General features: G+C 36.9%; 1 protein-coding gene across 1 annotated transcript in view; it reads right to left on the bottom strand.

The window, feature by feature from the left end:
- Positions 1–24,440, bottom strand: part of LOC150107152 (uncharacterized) — an 868,219-nt gene that overhangs the window by 63,830 nt on the left and 779,949 nt on the right. The window contains exons 13-15 of the mRNA XM_090391665.1: positions 11,748–11,985; positions 10,405–10,482; positions 4,194–4,271 (exon numbers count right to left, since the gene is read on the bottom strand). Of these exons, the coding sequence (XP_090247791.1) occupies positions 4,194–4,271; positions 10,405–10,482; positions 11,748–11,985 (394 nt within the window). The remainder of the gene's footprint in view (positions 1–4,193; positions 4,272–10,404; positions 10,483–11,747; positions 11,986–24,440) is intronic.

Raw genomic sequence — 24,440 nt, 5'->3', positions numbered from 1 at the left:
AAGATGTTCCTTCAGTGATTGCAGAAGAAATTAATACAGATACAAGTCCCAAATCTGGAAGTGCAAACACCAGAAATGCTCAAAAACTAGCAATTTTAAAAATAGAGCATTATTTAAAAATTTCCACTGAAAGAAACTAGATAAATCATACTGCTACTGCACTGTCAATTTTTGGAAATACTTAGGATTTAATCACAGGGCATTTCATTATTATTTTCCTGTCCTCCATGGAGTCACAAGACTCACCATGGGAGGTCAACACTAATCAACACAAAGTCTATCATACTTCTCCTTAAAATCACCCATAGTCTGCATGTTCACAACCCTCTCAGGCAATTCATTCCATGCTCCTACCACTCTCCATGCAAAAAAACTTACTTCTTATCCTTTTACTCACCATCCCATTTTGCAACTTACAGGAATGTCCCTTGTCCTTTCCCTCATTTTACCATATTCAAAATCTCCTCAATATTAATACGATAACCCTTCAGTAGCTTAAATGTCTCAATCATATCCACTCTTTGCCTTCTATCCACCAAACTCTGCAGTCTGCATTTCCTCGGTCTATCCTCATAATCAACATTGTACAGTCCTGATATCATTTTTGTTATCCATCTCTGCACCCTCTCCAAGGTTACTTCATCCCCCTTCAAATATTGGTGGCTAGATCTCAGCACAGAAATCCAGATGTGGTCTGATCAAAGCTTTATACAATGGGAACAGCACACTTTTATCTCTCATGGTCAATCTTCTCCTCAACATTGCCAATTCTCTGAGATGTAGATTTCTGTCTATTCTTCTATTATCATTGTTTACTATTCATATATTGAGGCTTAAGTGCTGTGAGGACATCATGTTGGAGGCTTAATGGATTGCATACAGCACTCAGAAAGGATTAAAACAGAATTTAATACTTCCTATATTACATCTCAGTCACTGAGACATCTTCAGGGATTACAAAAAAACTAATGTAACATATACACAAGTAATACACAATACTAAGCCAACCATGTGGGTGACTCTAAAGTCCTATCTAGGTGGAGCGCCCTCTATAGGCAGTTGTAGGTGGCCTGGAATGTAAGGTGGGATCTCTGATAAGTATTTCCCAAATCTCAGGAAGCTTAATGCAACTGGATTTGTTTAGATTTGGTTGGTTCCTGAAAGCTGCTGCAGATTCTAAAAGTAGTCTCTCTTTTTTGAATTTGCTTTGGTGGAGCATGGTGGTTTTTTCCATGAGATCCTGTGGATTGTATCCAAGACATGGTCAGCCAGGCCTGACTGACCATAGTCATGGTTGCAGACGTATGACTTGTGTTCCTCTAGGTGGATGGTTGCTGATCTGCCCGTCTGTCCAAAGTACGCCATCTTACAGGAACAGGGCACTTTATAAACTCCAGGCCACTGAGAGAGGAGGGAGCTGATCTTTTGTAGAACGGATAAGGGGGGGGGGGGTGCTTAAATGTTGTGTGTAGGCTGTACTTTTTTAAAATCTTGGCTATTTTTTCCGAAGTGCCACGGATGTAGGGTATGGTGATGGCATTTCTAAACTCTTTCTGAAGAGATGGGTGGGCAGTTCCACTGGAACAAAGATTGTGGACTCTCTTGGTTATAGGATTAATAATGCCATATTGTTGAGTGGGGTGATGGTGGGAGAGTTTGTGAATGTATCTGCCTGTGTGCATAGGTTTTTTATATACAGCGAAGGAAAGTGTGCCATTAGGAAGGAGTGTAACTAAGGTGTCTAGAAAGGGTAAACTATTGTTCTTTTCCTTTTCCATCGTAAACTGGATTCTTGGATGTAGGCTGTTGAGGTGACTGAGGAAGGAGTCTAATGTGTCTGGGCCATGAGGCCAAATAGAGAACACATCCACATATCTTAACCAGATAGAAGGTTTGAGAGGGGCTGAGTCTATGGCACGTTTTTCAAAATTTTCCATATATAAAAATTGGCACGAGGGAGGAACCCATAGTGGTTCCCTCTATCTGCTTGTAGATTTTGTTCTTCCAAGAAAAATAACCAGAATTGATGGCAAAGGAAAAGAGATCTAAGATGTCAGAAGGAAAAACGCTTTCTAAGAATGTTAAGGTATCAATTAAGGGAATATTGGTAAACAGTGAGGAGGATGAAAAAACTCAAATCTTTCTGTCCCCCCCCCCCCGAATATACCGGTTACCAAAAATCCACAAACCCAATTCCCCACTAAGACCTATAGTAGATGCCACTAATGCACCTTGTTACAAACTTTCAAAATGGCTGGCTAACTCTCGGACCCCTCCCCCCCTCACTGGACTTTCTACATCCTATATAAAAAACTCTACCCATTTTAAAACCATAATAGAAAATCTAACTCTCTCACCTCTTCATCCCAATTTTTATATGGAAAATTTTGAAAAATGTGCCACAGACTCAGTTCCTCTCAAACCTTCTGTCTGGCTAAGGTATGTGGATGATGTGTTCTCCATTTGGCCTCATGGCCCAGACACATTAGACTCCTTCCTCAGTCACCTCAACAGCCTACGTCCAAGAATCCAGTTTGTGATGGAAAAGGAAAAGAACAAAGGTTAACCCTTCCTAGACACCTTAGTTACACGGCTTCCTAATGGCACACTTTCCTTCAGCGTATATAAAAAACTTACACACCACCACCCCGCTCAACAATATGGCATTATTAAAACTCTAACCAAGAGAGCCCACAATCTTTGTTCCAGTGGAACTGCCCTTGCAACTGAGCTTGATCACATACACAACACCTTCCTCTCCAATGGCTACAGCGATCAGTATTAAAAAAATAATCAGTTCCTCCCTCATTCCCCGGCCATCTCTTCAGAAAGAGTTTAGAAATGCTATCACCATACCCTACATCCATGGCTCTTCGGAAAAAATAGCCAAGATTTTAAAAAAGTACAACCTACACACAACATTTAAGTCCCACCTCAAACTTGCTACCCTTATCCGTTCTACAAAAGATCAGCTCCCTCCCCTCTCAGTGCCTGGAGTTTATAAAGTATCCTGTTCCTGTAAGCTGGCATACTTTGGCCAGACATGCAGATCAGCAACCATCTGCCTAGAGGAACACGTCATACATCTGTAACCATGACTATGGTCAGTCAGGCCTGGCTGACCATGTCTTGGATAAAACCCACAGGATCTCATGGAAAAAAACCACCATGCTCCACCACAGCAAATTCAAAAATGAGAGACTATTTTTAGAATCTGCAGCAGTTCTCAGGAACCAACCAAATCTAAACAAATACAGTTGCATTAAGCTTCCTAAGATTTGTAAAACACTTATCATCAGAGATCCCACCTTACATTCCAGGCCACCTACAACCGCCCATAGAGGGTGCTCCACCTAGATAGGACTTTAGAGTCACCCACATAGTTGGCTTAGTATTGTGCGTTATTTGTGTATATGTTATATTAGTTTTTTTGTAATCCCTGAAGATGTCTCAGTGACTGAGATGTAATATAGGAAGTATGAAATTCTGTTTTAATCCTTTTTTGAGTGCTGTATATAATCCATTAAGCCTCCAACATGATTGTTTACTATTATATACATCTTCTCCAGGGATGTACAGGAGGTACTATGATAGTCCAGCATAATACCTTCATTAATTTATTGACAACTTACGCTGTTATTATTCTATCACTTTTCTTAATTGTTTGTTTAAATTTATAAAGTTCAGAACTGCCAAGGCCCAAGAATTCTAGATTTGGGAACTGTTATTTGTGGCATTAAGGTGTTTCAGTAGACCCTGACACCAACTCACTAGTGATTTGTTGGAAATTTCCATAGCTGTTGCTATTATTCATGTCAAATTTTCAGAAACAGAAAACTACATAGACACTGGAATGCAAACAAATGATTTACTAGCTAAAATTAATTCTTTGCAAGCTGATGTTTCACAAGCTTAAGCTAGCATCATCAGAAGCAATTTAACACTACACACTCAGCGAAGACAAACGAAAATGACCTGGATAACAAGGACAAATAATATCTGAGCAAGGAAGTGGTATCAATTGCATATTTAATGGATGAATAATCATGGAAAAGCAAGATTACAGACTCAAAGGTGGCATCATCATCATAAGATTTTAAGAAGCTATTACTTCAAATGGACATAAAAAATAAAATAACATTATCCCAGCAATTCAAGGTTTCAGTATAAAAATGATCCTGAACTATTTTTACCTAATGTTCCAAGTCCTCCAAATCCACCAGCAGGTGTCCCAAATCCTGGATATCCTGGACGGGCAAATGGTGACACTCCTATTTTTTTTAAAAAAAAAAAAAAAGCATAGCATATTTTAAGTAAAATCAGTTAGAGAAAGAAATTCTAAGTTTGTTTATTAAGTAATGGGAAAAAAAAAAAATGTATTGGTATTATTATATGACCTATGGAGTTCATTGAATCACCATAGCAGATCCATCGCAACTTATGTTTATCAAACTTGATATGATAGAAAAGAGATGGAAAATTTTAAAATAGTATATGAGATGGCAAGAGACTGGAACAAAGAAAGGAAAAAAGAACAAAGATTGGTTGTCAAACAAAATCTGGAAACTTACAGAAGAAGGCATAAAATTAAAATGCTGTCTGAATATGTCTCAGAGAATTAAAGAAACTCATCTGAGAAATTATAGAAAGTAAGTTTAGTTAAAAGTTTCAGTGTTAGGCCACACTGGAAAATTGATTCAGGTGTAAAAAAAAATAATAGTCTGAAAGAAGGAAGAAAAATAATACAGCAAGAAATATAAATGGTATTCTGCTAACTGAAAACAATAAGATTGCTTAAAGATGGAGAGAGAGGGAAGGAGCGAGTGCACTTGGATGAGAATAAGAAGTATAATAATGGAGCAACCTCCTACTATGGATAACCCTTCATTAACCCTTTAACTGGTGATTTTATATTCTACTGACATTGTTCCATGTGCTGAATTAATTTTGCAAAAAATTTATAAATAAAATCAGTTAAAATTCTTACTGAAGTAAGAAGTCCGGATAGCATCATACATTCTTGATATACACTTACAAAAATGCCAATAATAGTGTTTTATAAAATTTGCATAATCAAGGGGTATCCACTTGATTAAGCAAATTACACACATTAATTTATGTAGAATCACCAAGATCTTCTTCATCTGAAGTACACAATTCACACCATCTACCGCCCTCCACCACAACTAGTATTTTTTGTCTGTAAATTGCGTGTGTTCTGAAGGGTCAATTTGTCTTTATGCGGGATGAAAAACCCAAGTTTCCAGGAGAAAAAACCTTGCTACCTCCGTATGAGATGGATTTCAAGATCGGCTAACTCACCTTCGATTGAAAAAGTCCATATATAAAGATTCCTCCCGTCACAACGAGAATTGAACTTAGGCCTTTTACAATTGAAGGGTGCAATGTACCGTTGTTCTTCCAATTATGCTACGGAGGTGCTTAATATGATTAGTTGCACCAGTTCAAATTTTTCTCTTTAGATGTTATACAAGGACAGAAATCCAAGTCAAATAAACTTCAATCAAGTTAACTCGATCGTAGCAAAGTCGCCATTTTTTTTCCACGCTCGAGTTAACTCGACCGTAGCAGTTAAAGGGTTAAATACTATACACACACCTATGCATGAAATTTTGCTTTTATATATTCTATTTCTATATAATATTCATTTGAAATAATAATAAGAAAAAACTGAATAATTGGATACTGTTTGTATTCTGCAGTTTTGAATTTATTGGTATTACTACAATGCTCCATGGAAATAAAAGAGTCATCACAGAATTGCACTTTACACACCATAATATCTACCATACACCATATCACATCTTAAATTCATTCACAGTCTCTGTACTCACAAACATACTTTGATAATGCAATAAATAATAAACCATCACTGTCCATGCAAAGACCTCACTCCCTATTCAACACACCTGTTTGCAATTTCTAAATATGAAATTGCAAACAGGTGTGTTGAATAGGGAATTGGCTTACCAGATATTGGAAATTCTTCCAATATCTGGTAAGCCCTTTCTCAATAATTTATTTCTCAACCATATCATCCCTTCACCTATTTAAGAGACTGCAATTTACCCTCCCTGAAATAAACTCTGCACTTTGAAATTTAGGTGGTGTTTCTGATCAAAGCCTTGAAGTATAAGGGAAAAATTATTTCCTTGTCTATTTGCCTACATTCTAATAAATTTAGTTTAATCCTTTATCCAATTGCAAGCAAACAAAGTTTGCACCTGAAAATATCTTCAGGACTGAGGTAAGGTAGTGCAACACTAGCCCATCATAATGCAAAGCACATCTCCTTGCGGACATGTATACTGCTATGCATTAAGGGAAGGGTCATTACCCAGACCGGTTTCAACCTTTATTGAGGTCTCATCAGTGGGAGGCAGATACTAAGGCAGAAGCAATAGAGAGGTCATTCTTACCTATAGGAGTTTCCAACAGGTGTACCACCTTATTATTGAATTACTCTGGATTTAGAGAAAGATGTAGGCAGTTTATTTTTCACTTGGTTAGACTATAATAAATTTAGTTTAATCCCTTACCTCAGTCCTGAAGATATTTTCAGGTGCAAAGTTTGTTTGCTTACACTTGGATAAAAGATTAAACTAAATTTATTATAGTCTAACCAAGTGAAAAATAAACTGCCTACATTCTCTTTACCACACTGCAACATGACCTAAAAACTACAACATTCTGTCCACTATCAGTCCAGGATTCTTTACCTCCACTCAAACAGAACTTCACCACAATACAGTATGCAGCCTTTCACCTTTGAATTCTAAAGTGTAGAATCTTACATTTAAATAGACTGAATATATCTCTACTCACCTATCTATAAGCACCACTTAATTCAAATCTTCCTAAAGGGTGCAACATTTCTAGTAATTCTCCTCAGCTTTGCATCATCAGAAAATAAATGAACATCTTTCTCTAAACTACTTCTTCTCGGGTACATCAATCCAAAGACTGGTTGGTGGCAGCAGTACATCATAGCGTACTATCATGTGCTCTCCTTTTTATTTCTTCATAGCTTTTAGTCCTAGTTATTACTGCTCAGTTGTTTATATATATGAGATTCTTGGTCTGCCTCTTGGCTTCTTCCATCTTCTCCATTATTTCTGTAAGTCCTCTGTGCCATCCAATGAGGCTTTTTTTCTTCTCTTATTGATATGGTTCAGTAGTGACTGTTCCTCTTGAACATGTTGTTTAGGACTTCATTAATCTTTCTCTCTAAACAACTAATTCTCATTATCCTTCTCCAGCACCAAAGTTCAAATGTCTTCAACTTTTTGGTGTTTTGTTTTGTTCAAGTCCAACCCTCATTACTATGCAATGCATGTCTTACCAGTCTCTTTTTTAGTTGAATTATGAGTCCTTTACTAATAAAAATGTTTCTTCTATTATAGAATGCCTTTTTGGCCAAACTGGAGTAATTATATCTGATTGGTTTCTTCCACTTCTGTGATGAGACTCCAAACGTATTTAAATTAAGTTACCTGTTACGTTGGGCTGTTATTTATTTCTAAGTTTATTTTTGCTTTACTTGTGATTTTGTTTTACTAGTAGTGTAGTTTTCTTAAATTTTTTTGTTGTGTGTGAAAATTTCTTCCATCTTTGTCAGGATGGATTTCAAGTTGCCTTCATTATCAGCAAATCATAGCCAGCTAAATTTCAGTTTTGTTTACCTTAATTTCTGTTTCTATTAATTCTGTTAATTTATTTATTGCTTCTTCAATGTAGAGATTAAACAGTATTGGAGAAAGAGAACACCCTTGTCTTATACCTTTACATATCCTTGTGCTTGTAGAGATTAAATATGAGCCTTCTATCTCTCCAAACTACCTTTATTTTTTTTTTAAGGTATGGAACATTTGGTTCCAGTCAAGATTATTAGAGGTCAAGAAAAACTATCAGAGTATTTTTTATTCTTCTCAACTCTTCTTTCTGTAATTGTCCTAAGAGCTAGGATTGCATCTCTTGTACCTTGTTATATCCTGAACACAAACTAGTCTTTGCTGATATACTCTTCGGCCTTCTTCCATCCTTTTCAGAAATTTCTTCCTTATCTATAAGAATGCTCCCATGTTTATTTTTGATAACTGTGCTTCTTTTGTTCTGCTGGCTCACTCCTTTTATAAAATTATATTTTTAATCTTTAAAATCTTTATTTTTAAATTTATTCTCTTGAATTCCTTTCTAACCCTTGCATTTTACTCTTGCTCCTACTCCAACCCATTTTACTTTCAGATGCATTTACCTTCTCACTTTGCTAAGTGCCTCTGCCTCAATATGCCTAAACACACACACACACACACACACACACACACACACACACACACACACACACACACACACACACACACACACACACACACACCTTGACTTTCAGCAACATCTTTTATAAAGTATGAGATCTTCATAGTGGAGTTTCAGCTTGAAATAATTTTTTAACTACAAATAGAGGGGGGGGAATCTGTCATTTTTCCCCTCTCTTTTAGTTAGGATAAAAACTTTTTATCCTAACTGTTACACATGACAGTGGTATGTGTGCAGTGGAGATAAATATCTTGTGAATCAAACATTATTTCCGTGTATTCTGATTTGATGTTGCTATTATCTAAGATTTTTCCCAATGTATTTGATTTACTTTGCTCTTTTCTTAAATGCTTATATGATTTTTATTTTATATTTGATGTATAATTAGTATTCTTATTATTTGTCACCTCCAGAGAGCCCAAAGACTCATCAAGGGAGGGCACCTACTCTACAACTCAGTCTCCACTCACAACCCATCAACTGACCGCAATTACACCAATGCCATCTACCACCGACCACTACCACTAGTATTTCCACAGACAATCACAAACATCCATGTCCACAATGGGATTCGAACCCACAGCCTTTTGGCTGGAGAGCAGCTACGCTAACCATTCGGCCAGCCAGGCTGATATAATGTAATGATCATTTTAACTGATCCAACATAAACATACACTGAATTAGCTCTGCATTAGGAACATGCACCTAATAATGCATTAGTCCACCTCTCTGTTCAATCACAGCTCTCATGTGCCTAGGAACAGTTATGCTAGGCATGTGCCTAGCCTAACTCGATCCATGTTCACTGCACAATTCCATTCAGTATACACTCATTGTGTGGAGGAGGATCGGCAGTTCTCACAACCCGTTCTAGCATATCCCATACATGTTTGATTGGCCAGGGAAGTTTGCGGGATCAAGGCAATTTGTCAAATTCAATGTCGTGTCACTCCAACCACTCAGTAGTTGTATGGGCCTGATGGCAAGGTGTACTGTCCTGTAGATATGGATGGAAATGGTTGGTTAACAAGTCCCTGTAGTGTTCACCGTTCAGTGTCTGTGGGATGATAACTAACGGACCTAGGGAGTGCCAGGAAAAAAGCTCCCCAGACCATAACACCACTCCACCAGCATTTTGAACCCTAACTGTGAAACCAGGGGATAGGGCTTTATGCTGTTTATGCCAAATGCAAACCTGGCCACCATCATGGTGCAGCAAGAAACAGGCCTCATCTCTCCAGACAACCTTCTTCCATCTGTTGAGAGTCCATTGCTGACATTCCTTGGCACATGCAAAGTGTTGTTTGTGATGCCTGGCCATCATCATGGGCACCCTTGTTGGTATCTGTCTCTGAAATCCCATGTGAAACAAGATACGGCACATGTGGAAATGGGTCAAACTGCTCCATTGTTGCACATCATTGCTGAGATACCAATCATGACACCTGACACTCACCTCTAAGATCAACCATACATGGCTGACCAATGTGAGCCCTTCTGCTGGATGTCTGTTCATGGTTAATCCTGTCCTGGTACACCCTTGATACAGTAGTACGGGAGTAACCAACAAGTGCAGCTGTTTCTGAATACTGGCACCTGTCCTCAACTATCTGCCTGTGGTCAAATTGGCTTACGTTGCTATGTTTCTTCATTACTGTCAAACATTTACTGATTATGCACAGAGAATAGGTGTGCCCATTTATAGTAGCTGCACATGATGTTGATATCATGTGGGGGAGGTTCCTAATACAAAGCTAACTCAGTGTATATTTCAACATGTTTAATTTCAAAGAGTCACACAATTCTAGTAACCAACCACAATGAATCTGCAAATAGCAAGTGGTTTGAATAAACTTCCCAGCATTTTCAGTGACAGGCCAGGATTTCATTTATGTTATCATGACTATGACATCTAATTGAAAGATTTCACCTGTTTTACTTACTGAAAGTAACTGATGCAGACTACTCAGTAACTATTAAGCTTTGCTATTTCTATATATTACTTTTTATACTGCGCTACAAGTAGCATGTATGGTGAAAATAATTGCTATATTATATACAAAAACCTACCTAAATGTGCAGCATTTGGGCTGAGAAAGCTGTTGTGATGCGCTGCAGCTTCGAATGGTGTTCTTGAGTGGGTTTGAGCTTAAGAGGAAGAGAGAGGAGAAAGAAAAAAAATTTTTTAATTATACCTTTATAGCAATCTTCTAAGTTGTGTATTTTTTTTCTTTTGTGAGGAAATATATCTACTCTATAATATAAAATGATAAGCTTTTTTTGTAACGTTTTTGTGTCACATTTTTTGTCAAGTTATTTGAAACGTTTTGAAACTCAGGGGCTACCCTGAGTGTCGAGTCTTCAAAATTCGAGTCATCAGAATTCAAGGATAACTGGCCTACCAGTCCGCAACTCAGGGGGTGGGTGCCATAGGCACCAGGGGGGGAGGAACCCCCACCCTTTTGAGTTTTCAAAATTTGAGTAATCAGAATTCAAGGAGAACTGCCTACCAGTCTGCAACTCAGGGGGTTGGGTGCCATAGGTGCCTGGGGGAGGGAGGAATCCCCCTTTGACTTTTCAAAATTCAAGTCATCAGAATTCATGGAGAACTGGCCTACCACCTCTGGAACTCGGGGGGGGGGGGGGGCTAGTTAACATATAATTTAGCTATCCTTTTTCTTAATACAACAAACTTCAGTGTAGTGTGATCATATTTTCAGAGTGTGGAGATTCAGTGAACATAATCCTAAATTAGTAATTAGTAGGTTTTTTTTTTTTTTTTTTTTTTTTTTTTTTTTTAGGTCCACTAGGGCTGTCTTAATTAGCATCCATTTCACAGAAAATGCCCACCTTGCAAGATGAAAATTTTTTTGTATTTGGAAGAATCCAAGATATTACTGGTAAAAATTTAAGAGACCATCTAGTAGCCTACTGGCCTAATTTTTTTAATTATTTTTATTAATTTTTCATTTTTTGTATTCATTTATTTTTTATAAGCCAATAAACCCTGACCAAACACAAAACTTTTTCACTTCAGGTCTCCAACAACTGGGAAACTGGTCTCACACTGGGCAAAGAAATTCACCTGCCACCTAAAGAAAATCACAAGTCTGTGGCAGGATTTGAATGTACAGCCTGTTGGTTGCAGAGTGGAGACACTGACCACTTGGCCAACCAGACTAGCAAATGGCTAGAAGAAATTATCTTGCTTTTACTTTCTTTTTTAGTGCAGGAGCACATCTACAATAATAGTGACAGAAAGTTTCTTGCTAATTTACACCTACAAGTAAAATTGTACAACTAGCTGAAAATATTGCTTTACTAATAAAATAGTTCTACTTTTCCAGTTTAAACAGAATTTAAAAATATTTTCCATGAACAGAATTAAATATTCTTAAAGACATGTATCCTACCTGCAGCTCCAAGAAATGATGAAGAAAATGACAAGTCATGTGGTCTAGGTAGTGATGCAAATAAATGACTTGGAGGCCTCAGAAGATCTGCTGTTGGTTTAGCAGCAGCGGCAGCAGCAACTGCAGCTACAGAAGGAGGTCCTCCAGATTTATGAACCTCAGCTTGCTGCTGTTTCTGTTGATGGTGGTATATCTCCCAGGCTATTCGTACATGCATGGCACACCATCGACCAGATTTCTTAAGAAAGAAACAGTATAAAGTTTATATTAAACACGAAGACTTCAACAAAATCTTCATGTGAAATATGGCTAATAGTGAAAAACACAAAAGAACTTTTATCAAATTTTTCTATGAAAATTTTAACATTAAGTTCAAAAACGATCTAAAATCTTGAGATTGTAATTTTTGAACTTAACCAATTTTGAGTTAAGCCAAAATAAAATTTAAACCACCTTTAAAATTTAATAAGTAATATCAAATTACATACTGAACTGAAATCTAAATTCTAGTTAATATTGGTGATTTATATTTGGTCATTACTTACTGACATTTAGCAGCAGTTAGCCAACACTTTTTTTTTTTTTGAAGCTGAGCTTGAAAGCTATGCTTCAAGGAATGAACATACTTGTACCATTAGTTTTATTTAGTCATGGGCTTCTACAGGAGCATTCACATTATTACAATAAACTAAATCAAACTGCTATCTCATTTTTTAAAACACAATAGCACACCACCCACAAAGAATATGATGAATTCCAAATCTTGAGAGCAAGCACAAATGAAAATAGTAACAAGAAAAGCTTGGTTTAGTTTGTTTGGGATTATGACCAGAACAATTAGGAAAAGTACTATTTCTATTAACTGTACATGTTTCCTGGCTAGGCTGCCTTTTCTGCAAGATGAGAAGAAAAAAAAGTTTCAGGAAGAACAATTTTCTATAAGTCATATATAAGTTATTTCCACCACATTTATTCAGATCTAGAGTGATATAGCAAGGTTTCACAGCTTTCTTTGTACAACTGCTTCATAAAAAACATCTACTACAACATATAAAGTCCTACATAAAAGAACATCTTTTATGTAGGACTTTAGTCTTTTTCCATAGAATTATATGTTTAGAGAAAATGACATGTTCGATTCATGGAATTTTGATATATACATGGTGTTTCTAGAATGTTTGACCAAACTCTTGATATTTGTTCTGTTGCTGATTCTAATGACAAAAAAGTCATAAACATAAGGCTGGAAACAATTTCTTACAGAGATAGAACATATATGAAAGAGCATACCATACAGACTGAGAAGGCAGATTTGTATTCCAGCTAGTATTCTCCATAGGAAATGATTGAGAAGAGCACCTACCTATGACTACATCACAGCATATGTTTGAAATGGGCTCCAAGAGCAGCAATACATGCTGTGCAGAATCAGCTGAATAATTGTTGTACATGTTCAGGAAGCCCAAGAGTATTCACATTGTCATACAACCATCCCACAACAATCCTTTGATGGAACCTGTTTATTAGGCACAATGGTGTAGCGTAATAATCAGCCTTGGGCTGTTTACCACACAAAGAAATTCGACGGAATCTCATCGAGATATCATGGTGGCCATTCAGCTGGCTCACCTCTATCTATTCACAACTTCATCATGCTTCGTGCATGAAAAACCACATGATATACCCTCTAAATATTCTGATAATTTCTCTGAGAAGTGATGGTACTGCTTGCCATCAAGCATCAGTGGCAAGAACAAGAACAGTGGCAGGTAAGTGGAACTGTCAGTTCAATGTTGCAAAGTGTAAGGTTTTGAGATTTGGTTAGCGACAATGAGATGTGAAGTACAGTGCCATAACGAGGGCATGACGAAAGAGGCGCCACGCACAGGTGCAATTAGGTTTGGGGGTGCAATACGTAAAAAATAAAAATTAATAAATAGATATAAAAGTCCGCTATTTTATATTGTATTTTTAAATTTCAGCAATATGCCGCTTTCGACATACAAATTCTGCAACACAACGGAATTCTGCTACATTTGGTAACACTGGTGAGTTCCAATTCGTCTCGAGTTAGATGGCAACGACAGCACCTAATATCACGACTTGAACCACTTGAACATAACAAACCACATGTTGCAGGTGCAACATATGGTTTTGCTTGACACTACCCCATCATGAACGTGCTAAAACTAAGAAATATATAGTGAATGTATTTCAGATATTATGGAAATCAGTTTAAGAGAATTAGCATTTCAATTCAATTGTCAGCTTGTTTTGTTTGGGTTGCGCGATCTTTTGTTAATACCACACTAATCATATGCACTTCTTAATAGTTGCTGTTTCTCTACTGGTCTACAATCGCACACATCTTTCACTTCTCATTAGTAATTTGTCAATGATTGTTTATTATGTATCTCATGTCTTAAATTACTGGTAATTTTTGCTTGATATAATGTAATGAGAAAGAAGATGACTCTATTTGGGCAGATAACTTTGATTGCACACAAGGAAACTGCTCTCGAGGACAGAAGAAATGATGGAGAATAGAAGCTTCTTGGTAGGTCATACCCATTTTCAGTTTTTTTTCCTTAAAACTTTAGTTTCTGAAAATCCCCGCATATATCTCGCACCACAATTTTTTAGCTTTAATTTTGGGAAAAAAGTGCGAGTTATATTTGAGTATATACGGTAATTTTTTTAGCTTTCAAATTCTTAAGTATAGATCATTGGTTAAAGACTGGATTTATAAAATGCACAAAAGAGAGCAATATAGCAGATATAGAAATAAGCAATTTCACTCCTCTCATTGATGATAAATTATTTATATTAAGTAAAAATGTATAGTATCGTTATAAATTTTGTTCTATTAAAAATAAATCATGTTTTTTTTTTTGTTTAAATGTACATCTAAATTCAAATAAAACAGACATTTACAATGAAATATATTTTTATTTATTATTTTATTATTTTGATAAGGTACTTGGTAATAATGAAAATTAAATTAGGGGTACACGGATATCTGAAGTTTCAGAAACACTGATCTATCCAAATATTTAGTCTGAAACATAGGTGTATATTACGCTGTTCGTTTTCTTAAATTCCGCTTTGAATCTGGATAGACGAAACAGCAGGATATGCACTTCTCACATTTTTTTTCAGCGTCATTTCAATTTTGAATGCAAAACATATTGAGTATTCTGTATTTAAATGACTTTGGACAGTTTTTGGCTTTGATTTTAATTGTGAACTTATTTTTGAAATTTTGATAGACAAATAAAATTTTAAAGATAAGTAGTTTATAAATTATAAACATATTAATCAGAAGCGCAATTTGCTAAAATGCCAAAATCGTTTATTGGGCAGCATGCTTTACATCTTACATTGCCCTCAATAATTATAGGTTACCTTTAATTATCAAATTTCCAAATTATTGTATAAATTAATTATTTATAGTAAAAATCCGTAGAAAGCAACTGTTTTAAATAGATTTTTTTAAATAAGATTTTATTGTTTTAAAACTCTTAAAAACAATAAATAAATTAACTTAAAATTAATAATTAATAGAAAAAGAATAATTTATCAATACGAAATTTATTGTCATTTAGATCCGTAATTTGAAAGAGAAAAAGTTATCAGGAGCTGCTTTTCTCAAAAGGAAAAGAGAAAAGGAATTGCAAGTAAAGAAAGCAACAAGTGATATAAGGAGATTTAAAATTTTAATGAAAGACACCAAAGAGAACAAATTTTCAACAGAACCAGCACCACAAGTTATAAAAATTTCAGCACCAGCCGTTGGAGCAGCTTCTACATCCTCATCCACCAATACCAACGATTACCTTGCATCAGCCACTGATGCTGACATAACAACCATTTGTGGTGATTCCAAAAATTATGAGGTAAACGATGATAGTGACAAACAGGAATTATGAACAGATGATCCACCTCTAGTTCATTCAAGCTTAACAACTGAATTAAATCTGCCTTCTCCAAGTAGTCATGTTTCATGTGAAATTGAAACAGAAGAGAAAAGTACAATTGAACATCAAAACCAGGAAATCGAGAAGCAATGTAATAATGATAATTATATGGTGGATGTTAAATTAGAAAATATTGATAATGCAAAAATAATAGATTTTAATGATCTCACAACATGGCACATAACCAGTAGTAACATACAAATATTTGTTCAACATGGACCCGAGTTGTGCGATAATATAAGTGTTTATCCTCATACAGAAAATCGGCATTTTGATAAAAAATGGTTTGTAAAAACCATGTGAAATGGAGAACATGTACTCAGAAACTGGTTGATATATTGCAAGCAAAAAGATGCACTGTTGTTTTCCATGTATTCTTTTTGGAAAAAATCAGAATGTATGGACCACTGCAGGGTTTTGAGACTGGCAGCATTTCAATTCTATGTTACCACATCATGAAAATTCGTTATATCATAAAAAAATTACGTCGAATGGAAAACTTTCAAATCAAAAATTAAGAAAGGTGGTTTTATAGACGATCAATTACAAGATGCAATTTTAAAAGAAAAAGAAAAGTGGAGGCATATTTTAAAAGTTATTTTGGATGCCCTTCTGCACTGCGTAAAAAATAATAACGCTTTGAGAGGAACTTGTGAAAAAATTGGTCATCCCGAATGTGGAAAATTTTTGAACATGATAGAATTAATTAGTCATCACAATCCTATTACTGCGCAACATATTGAAAGTCATAAGAAAAATCAAGTTAATTATTCCTCTCCTAGAATACAAATGATATAATTAATATAGTTGCTTCTAAAATTAGAGAGCATATTATTTCAAATATGCAAAAAGCAAAATATTTTTCTATTTTATTTGATAGCACACCTGACACTTCTCACCAGGAACAGATAACCCAAATTTTGCGCTATGTTAACATTGATCCTAACACAAATAAATGTAGCATTGAAGAGACCTTCATATTTTATTGTGACATATGCAAAAACTGGCGAAGCACTTGCGAATGACATTGAAAAAAAGTTAATATTATTATTATTACTTGACACCTCCAGGGACACCGTTTAAACAATATGTCAAGGTTTGTTCCATGCACTGCTCACAGCCTTAATTTAATAGGCATTCATGCTGCACAAATATCTGTTCAAATGAAATCATGTTTTGGAACAATTCAACAATTGTTTAACTTTTTTGTAAATTATACTAGTAGATGGGATCTTTTAAAGGAAAAATTATCTGTTCGTCTTAAAGGTTTAAGTGACATGAAGTGGTCCGCGAAAGCTAACGCAGTAAAAGCCTTTAATAATACAACTTCTTAATGAAATGTATGATGGACAAAGACGTTACAGTAGACTCTGTAACAAATGCTCGAAAGTTGCTAAAATTATTAACAAAATTTTGTTGCACTATTAATATTTTGGGATACAATATTAGGAAAGATAAATAAAGGAAATTTACTTTTACAAGAAAAAAAAACCACAGTCGAAAAATGAAATTCAACAGTACCGAAATGATTTTTTCGATTCACTTCACAATTCGGCAAAAAGTTTAGCTGAAACAATAAATATTGAAACTTACATTCCAGAAAAGAGACAGCGCAAAATAAAAAATATGCCTGGTGAGAAAGCTACTGATGGCTCATTTGCCATGAATGAAACTGCATTACTAAAAAAAGAAATGTGTGAAGTTTTAGATCTAATAGTCATACAACTTGAAGAGGGCGCTCGTGAGTCAAGTGCAGTAACATGTATAAGAAGAGCTCCTGATTGGGATGTTTTCTAGGAATAATTAAATATATATGCATAATTGTTTGGGTAAGAGAGGCTGTAAACGTTGTGCACTACTGGTTTTATTAGTGTGGGGGATTTTTTTTTGCCAAAACTTAATTACGAAATCGTTATTATTAGACTTAGTAACCTGCAAAAAATGGAGGTGGCATTGTCATTCCATGACCTTTAATTTAGATTTCAGTCGTTTCGTTAAGCGTGAGGTCTGTTATATGTATTCTTTCGATTACATAAATGATTTGTGGATATTTGGTGAAGATGAAAGGAGGGTATGTGCAAAGTGTGATCTGAACGAGGAATTGATGAATACAAATATGATTGAAATTGATGACAAAGTGTTAGTAGCGAAATCGTCGCGGGGAAAATGAGTGCATGTTTGAAAGAGACACAAAAAAATGTTAAAAAATCAGTAAAAAAGAAAAAGAGCGATTTGAAAACCGTAAGGGAATGTTAAAAGGAACGAAAGTGAGGTGAGAGTGGTGGAAGGAAACGAAATTGAGAGAACAACGAATGAAACTAGAAATGGCGTGACGCAGAAATCGAAAGTAAAAAAAAAGCAAAAGAATGGATGATAGAAAAAAGAATGAATGATAGCGAAAGTTCGATGCATGTTGGACTGAAAGTACAGAAACAAAGAAATATGAATGAGTGTGAAAATGGGAAGAATGATAGCGAAAGTTGGACTGAAAGTACGGAAACAAAGAAGGATGAATGAGAGTGAAAGTGAGAAGAGGGGGTCGAGAGTTAGAAAGATCGAATGATAGAGAGAAAGTGTCACGAGATTTGGAAGTTGAAATGGATTGGATGAGGCAAGAAATGAAATTAAGAAAAAATCGGGTAAAAACTATTAAAATAAATAATGATGGCATGAAAGAGTTAATGAAAGATGAGCGAGTGGCGTTGTATGGCGACTCCATTATTAAAGGTGTGCTGGAGGATAAAATGCACAAGGTATGTTTTCCAGGCGCTAAAATGAGTAGAGTGATTGAGGCATTGGATATGAGGCAGGAGCGAGCAAAAGAGTTAATAGGTACGAATGATTTGAGAAAGGACAAAGAGTGTGTCAGAATGGATATCAGGAGGCTGCTTAGAAGGATAAAAGAGAATAGTGCGACAGGAAGGGTAGTTAGCATATTGGCTAAGTATGACTGTGGTGAAATGAGGCAGAGAGCAAGGATTGTGAATGATATGCTAGCTGAAATGTGTGAGGAGATGGGAGTACAGTTTGTTAATGTGTGGAATGAGTTTGAGGGACAAAGTGAGCTGTATGGGAGTGATGGACTGCATTTGAGTGGTAATGGTGTGAGTCGCTTGGAGAAACTCCTGCTGGAAGGTAGAGAAGTGAATAGACAGAATGAATCAGATCGAGTGGGAAATGATGTGGAAGAGCGGGAGAGTAAGACAGGAGAGATTGAAGAGGTGGTTATGAATGGGGAAGTGAGTGGTATGAGTATAGAAAATGAGAGAATGGGTGTGCAAGAGGAGCAGGGAAATGGGGAGGCTCAGGGTGGACAGGGGTACACAGCATGAGAAAGGTGAATGCTCAAAGAGGTGAGCAAGTGTAGGCAGGAAAGGAATGGGATGACCAGGGATTAAGAGGAAACAGTTGGAATTGAAAAGGGTTTTAAAATGAAGAAGCAGAAAGGGAAATGGCCCCAGTTGAGCATGGAGAGATCACATTGAGTGAGTGGTATCAGTGGAACTAGCTGTAGATCCAGAAATGAGCTGTTGTGTTTGTATACAAATACTAGAAGCATAAGAAACAAGGCAGATGAAATGGTTGCACTAATTACGTGTTCACCTAAAATTGTCGGAATAAGTGAGACAAGATTGGAAGAGGATGACATCCTGACAGAAGACGTGAGGACAGAAGGGGTAAAAAGGGAGGGGAAGTGCTATTGATGATAGAGAAAGAGTTATGTCCATATAAAGTAGAGATGCAAGAGGGAAATATTGCAGTAGTTTTGAGGCAGTATGGTGTGAGATAGAGATGAATGGAATCAAATACTTGGTTGGATGTTGTTATAGACCAGGTAATGTGGATGGTGGTGATAATGAAATTTATAATCAAATTAGTCAAGCAAACAAGCAAATAAAATAAGGGTGATCATTATGGGCGATTTTAATTATGGCAATATAGACTGGAATGATGAGATAGCAACTGGAAGGAAAGAAAATGAGTTTCTTGAGTTTATGAGGGATAACTACCTCAGACAGTATGTAACAGAGGGCACACGAGGATTGAGGATCTTGGATTTGATCATCTCATCAGAGGATGTAATTATAAATGAAGTGTCAAATCATCCACCAATTGGTGAGAGCGAACATGAGGTGATTACCTGGGTGGTTGCCAGCAGTGCGAGGACCTCTGTGAGAAAAGGGTATATGTGGAACTACATGGGGGATGATTATGAAGAGCTCAGGAGACAGCTTGCGGGTGTAGCATGGAATGAGGAGTTAGCTGGAAAAGAGATCAATGCAGCTTAGGGGATTTTCAAAAACTGTTTAGTGGATGCAATGTCTAAATGTATTCCAAGGGTGAGAAGGTTAAATAAGGTGGGTGTGAGATGGATGAATAAAGAGATTAAGCATACAATACAGAGAAAAAGGGCATTGTGGAGGCAGCATAAGAGAAGTGGAAATAACCAATTCCATGAGGTCTACAAAGACCAAGCAAGGAGAGTGACTTGGTTGGTGAGGGTAGCTAAAGAGAGGTATCAGTTGGATAATGAAGCCAAAAAAGAATCCTAGGGAGTTCTTTCGATATGTAGCCAGCAAAAGAAAGAATAATTATGGAAGGATGACACTGATTGGAGAAAATGGTATAAAGACAGCTGATGCAGAATGTGTGGTGGAGATACTTAATGAACAGTTCATAAAGATCTTTCAATCTTGTGAATGTCACTTCATGAAGGGATTGAGAGCAGTTGATGATGGGGAGGAGAGACTGACTGTAGGCGAGCAAGAGGTGTATGGAGAGTTGAGTGAACTAGATGTTAATAAGGCTGTGGGACTTGATAATATATCACCACGTGTACTGAAAGAATGTGCCAGAGAGCTGACACCTGCCTTGACATATTTTTTTAATACGAGTCTTGCACTTGGTCAAATTCCTAATGAGTGGAAGGAGGGTAAGATTGTGCCCCTTCATAATGGAGGTGATCAAACTCAAGCATCAAACTATAGGCCTATCTGTGTGTCAGCTGTTGCGGTTAAGTTGTTGGAGAAGATTGTGAGAACTAGGATCCAGAGTAGGGTTGCCAACAATGGTATAATCTTTGATGGACAGCATGGATTTGCTAAAGGGAGGTCATGTTTTAGTAATCTACTTACTTATTACAATAAAGTGACTGCTTCCTTGGACAGAGGAAAAGGATACACAGTAATATACTTGGATTTCGCAAAGGCTTTAGATAGAGTACCTCATGATAGGTTGACAGTCAAACTGAGCAGATGGGTTTGGATATTAGATTGGAGCATTGGATTGGAGACTAGCTATCTGATAGGTATCAACAAGTTGTGTATGGGGGTGCAATATTCAGGAAAAGGAAAGTCACTAGTGGAGTGCCTGAGGGGGTTCTGTTTTAGGTTCATTACTGTTTAAATTGTATATTAATGATATAGGTGAAGATTTGGATGGATATATTCAGTTGTTTGCAGATGATGCAAAGTTGGGACGAACCGTGAAGTGTAGTGAAGATGTTGTGGCTTTAAAGGAAGACTTGAATAGATTGAGTAATTGGGCACGGAAATGGGGATGTGAATTGAATGTTGCAAAATGTAAGGTTTTAAAATTTGAAAAACAAAGATGGGATGCTGAATTTATGCTTTGTGAGGATATATTGTTGGGAGGTAGAAGAAATAAGAGATCTGGGGGTGATGGTAGATAGGAATCTAAAATTTAGGGGACACATCGCCAAAATTGTGAAGAAGACAACACAAAGGCTTCTGGGAATGATGCGGAGGACACTAACGTGTAGAAGAAGTATTTAACATATTGCATTTAGTAAAATTTAACTTGTTACATTTAAATTTTTTAAAATTTTTATAATTTTTGGGTTAGGGGGTGCAAGTTAGACACTTGCCACAGGTGCTTCATACCCTTGTTATGGCACTGGTGAAGTATACACCTGGTGGGTAAACTTTAAAGAAAGTAGAGGAGATGAGAGATCTAGGAGTGATGGAGGACAAGGACCTGAAATTCAGGGGCCACATTGCACAAGTTGTTAAGACATCACATCAAATAATGGCAATGATGTGGTGGACCCTGACATGCAGAAATAGAGAGGTTATGATGACATTGTATAAGGTCTTGATCAGGCTTCATATGGATTATTGTGCACAGGGTTTTCCACACAAATGGTAATGAGGATATGTTGGAAAGGGTCCAGAGAAGATTCACAAAGGTGGTCAGTGGTCTTTGGAATGTGGAGTACAAGGACAGATTGAGAGAATGTAAGTTGTAAAGCCTTGTGAATAGGAGGAATATGACTGAGACATAAGCCAGTCAGGAGTTGTTATCAGGTTGACATGCAAGAGATTTTTCATAGAATGGAAGGGGGGGTAGAACAAGAGGCCATCACTGTAAACTATATAAGAAGGGTGTGAGATGAGGATTGAGGAGCAGGTTCTTTGCATGGAGAGTGGTTGGTGAGCAGAATGCAGTTTAAAGCACGGTTGGATAAGAATTGTGTGTACCTCCCACGAAGAGTCTCTGACTCCATGCAGGTCAGATGTTAATAATAATAATAATACAGAACAATGGACTGATGAGATGGTCTCTAATGATTCTGGTCCAAACATTCATTACAGAGAATCTTTGTTGGTGCTAGGATACCATCTAATTTTATGTAAACTGACCTGCACCCAGTGATGCATGTTGTGAAATCAAGGGAGAAAATCCACTAGTGCCTGTACCTGTTGCACATGATAAGGATATACAGATGCTCCTGATGACAGATATACACAGTGGAATGTGATGTGGTCACCTCTGCAACTACTTTTGTGCCAGCTCCTCCAACACAATGTCCAGCACTCGTTCCTGTAATGCAGATGTACACACACACACACATTTAAGTTGCACAAGTCTGGATCGTCTCTGATCTGTAGTGCAAGGTACTGTTGATTCCATCTCTTGTAGATACTAATGGACAGCTGCAAACATAGCTTTGGTGGGACATTGTCTGTGTGGGAAATCTAAGGAGCTGAACTTCCCTGTTATTTCTATTCACTTGTCCATACATGAAATAAATGTCAACCCACTGGCATTGGAAAATAGAGTCAGCATGTTCTGCATGTGGCATTGCCTAATACAGGGGTGCTTAGTAAAATGACTTCAAGTTCATCCCAGGCAGCTTTATCATGCACTGGAGTTGCATGATTGTGTCACACATTTACATTTGTGCCCAAGACTAGGTGACATGCAAAAAAATGTTCCTTTCTATAGTACCATGCCTACTATACAAAGATAGCAATTAGCCTCTTGCCACATTTTGTGCCCTGACAATGTGCTATATCTCTGTAGGAAAGTGTTTCCACCGTTATGTTGGCATGCCTTTTATCATCAGAATTGGCAAATGATGCAGGGAATCTGACAGACTCCAGGACAGGACAAAGGAGAAGTTTGTCCTTCATTCAGAACGGGGCAAGGGGATTATCATTGGTTAGTTCATCCTGGCCAGAGGTTAAGTGAGACATGGCTGATATAGTTAATGAATACAATGTGAAGGGTATAGTGTATTCAGGAAGAAGAATGGGGGAGGGAGTATTATTAATGATAGCCAATGAACTACAATCAAAGAGAGTAGAATTTCAACTGCAGGCCAGTGAAAATAGCACATTTGAGGACATCAGGCGTGAGATAGTGACCAGCAGAACAAAATATACAGTTGGGTGCTTCTATAGAAAAGGAGATGAAAAGGATCATGAGGATAGTATACATCGGCAAATAAGCTCAATGAGTAGAGGGCAGGTAATTATTACAAGGTCTTTCAACTGTGGGAACACAGATTGGAAAGGAGCCACATGGGAGGGAGGAAATGGAATTTATGCAGTTACTAAGACCTGGTTTTGATTTCCATCCAAGACATGAGGAACTTTATCTGTTCCAATAAAGGTGAGTTAGCCAGTCTCATATGGAGATAGTTTTTTTTTCACCTGGAAACTCGGATTTTTTGTCCCCCAGAACAGGCAAACCAGCCCTGTGAACACATGCATTTACAGACACAGGACACACCAGGAGGCATAGGGCCAACCACCTTATCCTCGAGATGGTCATCGTTGTGAAGTCCACAGCTAAGAATCTCAATGGTTTGTGAAAAGCTTAAGACAAGACAAGACCAAAGAATAGTTACCTGAGGCAGCATGTGATGAAATCTACTAGGGGTTTTAAAGTGCTATATCTAGTAACTGTACATGGAATTTGCCTATAACCAATATGACCACACTGCCACCAGATGGTAAAAGTGATTGTATGGTCTTGACCTGGGAAATGATTAAATGTGTGGAATTTTCTATTAAGAGGCAGTATATGTGTTGTTTTCTGGAGTTTTCTCATACTATGGAGAAGTTAGTCTCCTGCTCTGTAATTTCATGCTTTTCTTCAGTGAAGCATGTACCTGCTAAGCAGCCAAACATCTCAAAAATACACAATCACTCTCACCAACTGGTAACATCATGGTGACTTCTTCTATCTTTACCTTATACGTTATTAAATCTACACTTGTGTCACCTCTGCCATGTGTTATATACAAATTAATTATTCCCTAATCACAATTCAAACAACCCATTTTCCTTTGAGCATACATCTTTCCTGCTTCCATGGTTAAATTCCTCTTTGTTTGATTTAATTAGGTACAATGCTTTATTGCAAATATTTTCATGTACACAAAGTATTCTGATACTGTAAGGAAGCT

Source organism: Typopeltis vanoorti, chromosome 4 (assembly GCF_054136105.1).
Source record: "Typopeltis vanoorti isolate ZY-2024b chromosome 4, IOZ_Tvanoo_1.0, whole genome shotgun sequence".
NCBI classification, from domain to species: Eukaryota; Metazoa; Arthropoda; class Arachnida; order Uropygi; family Thelyphonidae; genus Typopeltis; species Typopeltis vanoorti.
Note: the sequence above shows the minus strand (reverse complement) of the source record. Positions and strands in the feature narration are given on the sequence as shown.